The sequence below is a fragment of the Penaeus japonicus genome, unplaced genomic scaffold (genome assembly GCF_977035675.1).
Source record: "Penaeus japonicus unplaced genomic scaffold, GWHDUDI00000001_assembly GWHDUDI00000018, whole genome shotgun sequence".
Taxonomy (NCBI): Eukaryota; Metazoa; Arthropoda; class Malacostraca; order Decapoda; family Penaeidae; genus Penaeus; species Penaeus japonicus.
This window is the reverse complement of record NW_028234420.1, coordinates 20,842,139-20,848,463: the sequence shown is the minus strand read 5'-3', so window position 1 is coordinate 20,848,463 and position 6,325 is coordinate 20,842,139. Positions and strand designations below refer to the sequence as shown.

Here is a 6,325-nt window from a genome sequence, read left to right as displayed (position 1 = left end):
ATATATATATATATATACTAAGAATATGTATATATATATATATATATATATATATAGTAATATATTATATATATATAGTTATATATATATAAGTATATATACAGGTATATTTACATATATATCTATTTTATATATTATTATCAATTTATATATCATATACAGATATATATAAATGTATATATATATAATTATACATGTATATATATATGTATATATATATACATATTCTATTATATCATATGTTGTAACATACACACACACCCACACTAACACATACACACCATATACATAACACCACACACACACCCCACCAATCACACACATATAACCTATACACTATCACACACACTCTCTAACACACACTCACACGCACACATACTTTACATACACACACACACACACACACACACACACACACACAACACCACACCACAGCAAACACACACACACACACATATATATAAATACATTATATATATATATTTTATTTTATACCATCATATTTTATATATATATATAATATTTATATATATATATAATATACAAATACATATACATATAATTTATGTATATATATAAGTATATATATATATATATATATATACATCTTATATATATATATATATATTATATAGTATGTATGTATGTTTAAATAATCTGTATAAATATTTTATATATATAATATATATAATATATATATGGGATGTAGGGATCGTTTCAAATACTACTGTAACAATATAACATATATATATATCATATAAATCATATATATATATAATATATATATATATAATACATATATGAGTAAATATATTATTACTATATGTATAATTATAACTGTGTAAATATATATATATATATATATATTTTAGTTATATATATATTTTTTTTTTATATATATTATATCATACTATTATTAATTTTTTTATATATATAATATATATATATATATTATATATATATAATATATATATTATATATATATATTCTCACACACATACACACTATGTGTGTATAGATTGATAGGTACATAGATAGATAGATATACATATATTAATGTATTTTGAACTGCCTGATGACTAAATGATCATGACTGATGGTGATGATTTACATAGTTGGGGTAGAAGAATGTCTCCATTTTATACGTCCTGGCTTACGTGTTATCATTCATTATACGAACCACTTTGTTGCGTTGACGCTTAGCCATTTTCTTGCACTTGACCTTTTGCATGGATTCTGTGAATGGTGGACTTTACCTTTTATTTCTTACTTTACTATGATATATATTTCCTTCCTTTGACAAAAATGTGAGGCAATCGCCAGTACAACAATAGCCTGTAGTAGTTTGTTAGTATGTTTTTTCCGATGTGGTTTATTGTCTTATGTAGAGGAAAAGCAACTATTTGGCTATATTTTCCGTTTTCCGGTTTTCTCTTGATGTTTTGGCTTTATGCGTAAACTTGGAAACTAGTCTTATTGTTCCGAATGTCTGTAGTCTACAGCAACAGTACTTCCCTTCCTCATTCGTCAAAAATGTCAAAATAGCGATTGATTTTCTGCATTCATGTGTTTCTCAGTTTATGAAATTTGAATTGCATTACAGCTCTTCTCAACATTGCCTTGTGTCTTCAATTTCCCTCTTCTCTTTCAGCTCCCTCGAAATTCAATTTCATCCCTGCGTAAGCTGATTACTTTTATCAAGTCTGTGATTTGCCAAAGTGCACTTCATATTATATCCAAGCGCTTTTTCTTCATTTTCTTCATATTCCATCATCCTCTCGAGTAACTCTAGTAACGGTTTAAATAATGAGTGCGTTGATTGTCTCAGTGTGTAGTGCAACCGTAATTAAAACGGAAGGACATCTTCCTGACTCCATACCAGCACTTACCAAAGGCAAGTTCCGAGAGATCTATTCAAGAATCCAGAAATCCAGACTAGCTGAACAGAGTTATGGACGTTACCAGCGAAGTTATTTCCGCCATCTCCATGTCACAGTTAAATTCCTTATCTCCCTTCTTCTTTCTCTTTTCTCTTTGCCATTGCCCTTTTTTGTCCTCGCTTTATATGAATAAAAAAATCTATGTTCTCTCCTTTTTCTTTCTTTTCATCTTCCTGTTTATTTTCATCTGCTTTTGCTTCATCTACCTCCTCTACCTCGTGCTTTCTACCAACCGTTCCTCCTCTTCCTTTTCTTCTTCAATTTCCTCTTCCTCCTCTTTTCCCTTCTTCTTGAGCTTCCTCCTCCTTTTTCTCGTTCTTGTTTCCTTTCCCTCTTTTTTTCCTCCCCCCTCCTTCCTTTACTCCTCCTCCCATTCTTCTTCCTTCTTCCCCTTTCCTTCTTTTTTCATTTTCTTTATTCCTTCTAAAACCCCTACCCTCTCCTTCTCCTGCCTCTCTTCATATTTTTTTTTTTTTTTATCTTCTTGTTCTTCAATTTTCTCATATATTTCAGAGGCCTTTTCTATTTCCCATTTACTTTTTTTCTATTCTTCTCTTCTATCTTCGTGCGTGTGCGTGTGCGTGGATATGAGTACGTACGTATGTGATTCGTTATGTGTTCGTGTAGGCAGTGTGTGCAGAAGTGCATGCGTGTCCATGTATTTTTTTTCTTACCGTACCTGTAATTTTACATTATGTTTTTTTATGTATGTTTCTTTGTGTGTTCCTCCTAATCACTTCATTTTCACACTCATTAAATCTAGATCCATTAAATCATCACCACCACCTAATCTCTATCACCAACTGCTCTTGATATGATTTACCGCTTACTGTTTTCTCTAGAATTTCATTTTTTTATCGCCTCGCATAATGCTCACATATTATTTTCGTTTTTATCAGTTTCTTTAATATAATATAGCCTACCTCTCACAGCAGCTGTGCGTCTTCTCGTTTCGCCTTCTAGGACTTATCCCTTTAAGTCACTTCCAGTCTCTATTCCCTATATTCATACACACATATATATAATATATATCGCCACTTGACGTAACAAGTGCGTTGGTAATGGAGTGAATTTCCTTCTGCATGCACGTAAAAGCAATATTATCATTATATATAATTGGTACAAGGTTTAGTTGCTTGCTGCATATCTCTCTCTTTCTTATATGCTGGTTGGATAGCTGTCACATCTCTACGTGTATTTGTCGTTGTTTAGTCCAGTAACCAAAATGTTTAGATGATGCTGTATTTCTTCGAGATGGGTGACCATGCTTCATTATTCCAAATACGAGTATATATGAATTGGTTCAAATGTAAATACTCTTTGCTAAAATAATGAAAGCGAAATATAATAGGAATCTTGTTTTTAGTTTATTAGATGCAACGAAGTGGCAGAAATTTGCCCTCATTTGTATTACATTATAGAACAAATACTTTACAGGCCAAGAGAAACGCTAAGCTAAAAATTAATGGTTGACAGCCATTTCAATAACAGCCTTGAACAAATATAGCAGCCTTAGGTAATGATGTATGTTCTATATGCCTCCCTAAAATGTACTTTGTATTCCAGTGCAAACTAATGAATTGTATCAAAGCTTGATGCCGTTTGTACTCTGTTGTGATAGCTTCTTAATGAATACTGCATAACACATTGCCTGTTCCAGCAATTTTGTTTCCTGCTAAAAAATACGATCTCTTCTATTGAAATATTAGTAACAGGAGAATAAAGACGACTTTTGATTTTGAGTTCCACTGTTCAACAGAAGGGTGTCTGAATGAATCAATCGCCATTTTCTTTCTTGGCTTGTAAGATCGTGGTGAATACCTTTGGTGAACATGGTGTTAGTGATTCGATCTCATTTAATTATTGAATCCATGTCTAGTATTTTTCAATAGTTTTTGTTTGCCTTGGAAAGTAAAATCTTACCTACCCTAATTTTACATTAGATTTTTTCTTTTCTCATTTTTTATTGATATATATGTAGATATATTGTTTTCTTTTCTGTTTTGACTCATCCTGTTTTTTTTTTCTACATTACTTTACTTTATACGTATATAGTTAATGATTTTATAGTAGGAAATATTAGCATTGTAGGAAAGTAGCAGTGTTATTTTCTTATTGAAAACGAAAACCATTCAGATGTCCTTCATGGCACTTCGGAACTGTTGGTGCATGTGAGATCATCAGGTAACCTCTTTGGGGTCCTTCAGGTGCTGGAGAATCCGGGCCCGACGAAACCCCAGCGGATGACGGACAGCCCATCTCGCCGGAGGAGTGATGGCCTCATCCCTGAGGGCGGAGAAACACGAAGGCTCCTCGGCTCGCGACCACACACGCCTACCAGCCTCTTGCCTCATCCGACAACGCCTGCAGAGGAGTCCAGAAGGGTGACACCTCTAAACAGTGCCCCCCTTTCGTCAAATGTCGCTCTGTCAAATAGTGGGAATCGTCTAGCTACTCCTCCGCATAAGCTTCTCCTCGAGACTTCTTTTACTTGTACGCCTGTCACCTCGCCAGAGCCCGCTCTGGATCTCCGCAAGACGGCTCATGTTCACTCACCGGCTATTACGTGGGAGCTTCTTTCGGCCCTTGAGGAACAGCTGCTCCTTGGAGTCAGGGAATCGACACGAGGATCATTAGAGCGTGGAGAAGATTGGCTGGCGGGCGTGGCGCCACTAGCCTCGCCTGAAACGTTGAGCGAAGCCTCAAGCGTGGTATCCCGGGCATCTCTCTTGCTCAGGGAAGGTAGGAGGGCTTCATCAGCACTACAGCCCTTGCATCAGTCCCCAGTTCTAAATCATCGTCCGCCCCCTACTCGTCTCGGTACTGGGTACTGCTTCTATGTCGAGACACCACCTTTGAATTCCAGACGCCAAGTATTGCCGGCGGCTGAGCAACTCCCAGAGTCTTCAGACGATGAAGAGATCAGTCCACACTCCATTACACCAACTACTTTCATCACTATTGATCCCATCATGCCCACACCCCCTACGCCGCGAAAAGGCGGCCGGGAGGACTCCGATAGTTCCCTCCATCTGAATCCCATGCCCACAATGCTGGGCGAGGACCCCGAGGCCGACTCCATACAGGGAGTCTCCGCTCTGATGTCAGAAACCGTCCATGACAACCCAGAAATAGTGTGCATATCTAAAGAGGAAAAGGAAATGGAGGAAGCAGAGAATGTTCCCGACAGCAGAAGAAGTATAGGTGATACACCTGACTCCCCAGGCAGCGGTCCTAGCCGAGCCTCGTCCTCGGGGTCCTCTCAAAGTTCACATAGGGTCAAGTTTGATTTGACAACCTCACAAATGTCGCGGGACTCCGGCTATGGCGAGAAACTTAATGGTTACGAAATTCTCTGTGCCAACAACAGCGAATGGGGTATCCAAACCTCGCCCTGGGGCGGCCAGCAGCAGGAATATGGACGTGGGCAGCCGTCGTTAGTGCACCACTATGTGTACTCAGGAGTGTCACCACAGCTATCCCCTTCCTCGCCCGCCAACACTGACTCCTTTACCTCCCCACTCACTTCAGATCCGCCATTGTCTCGCCAGCCTTCCCTCTTGCCGACACCCGTTGATATTCCTCAAATTACAACTGCCATGTCAAGCCAAACAACTCTGTCCTCGACCCAGCCACTCCACCCTTTATATAAGGCCACACCTCTTTTGCACGACATCTCTCGAAGTCCCAAATCTATGACTGTTACAGACCGACCGACACACAGAGCAGAAAGCAGTGTATAGTGATACTGTAGATGAAGGAACTAACTTGAAGTTGTTAATGAATCTAGTTTCAAGTAGATTTAGAAAGTATGTCAATGCATATATAATCTAGTCATCTTGTGACAAGAGTTTTGAATTGTTATGTTATGTTTTCCTTGTCCTGTGGTGCAACTGTCTAATAATTGTGTGAATATCGAAAGAGCTAAGATCAATATGATCCTTTTCAAGAAATATATGTATATAGTAATAATATAGCAAAAAGTGTATCAAATGCATAATTCCTTGAACATAGAGTCAGCCTCCTTAGGGGGCCAAAGCTCTCACAATACGCATACAAGGATGCGTGTGTGTGTGTTATAAAGGATGTGTTCTAAAATTAGAGGGAATCAAGCAACTGGAAAAGGAAGCAAGTAGCCAAAGAATGATCAAAGTTTATCAGTAGGATTCAAGTTTGCTTTGGCAAATTGCATATATATAAGAAATACTTTCGAAAATGTACTCTCTTTGGGGAACAATGGAGGAGTGAGTCACAGTTCATCTTACACATGTTTGTTCCCCTCTGCTGCCCGTGGTTTGTCCTTTCCCTGAAATGATATAAGCGGTATAATACCGTGTTACCGTTATAAAATAAAAATGTCCCCTTGACTAAAGACTGACTTTAGG

At 37.3% G+C, this 6,325-nt stretch overlaps 1 protein-coding gene across 2 annotated transcripts in view; it reads left to right on the top strand.

Annotated features, from left to right (window-relative positions):
- Positions 1–6,325, top strand: part of inaE (inactivation no afterpotential E) — a gene marked incomplete at its 5' end in the record, with an annotated part of 37,777 nt that overhangs the window by 30,531 nt on the left and 921 nt on the right. For both annotated transcript variants that reach the window (XM_086546767.1, XM_086546766.1), the window contains 1 exon segment: positions 4,148–6,325. This exon segment is cut by the window's right edge and continues 921 nt beyond it. In XM_086546767.1, coding sequence (XP_086402893.1) covers positions 4,148–5,683 — 1,536 coding nt within the window.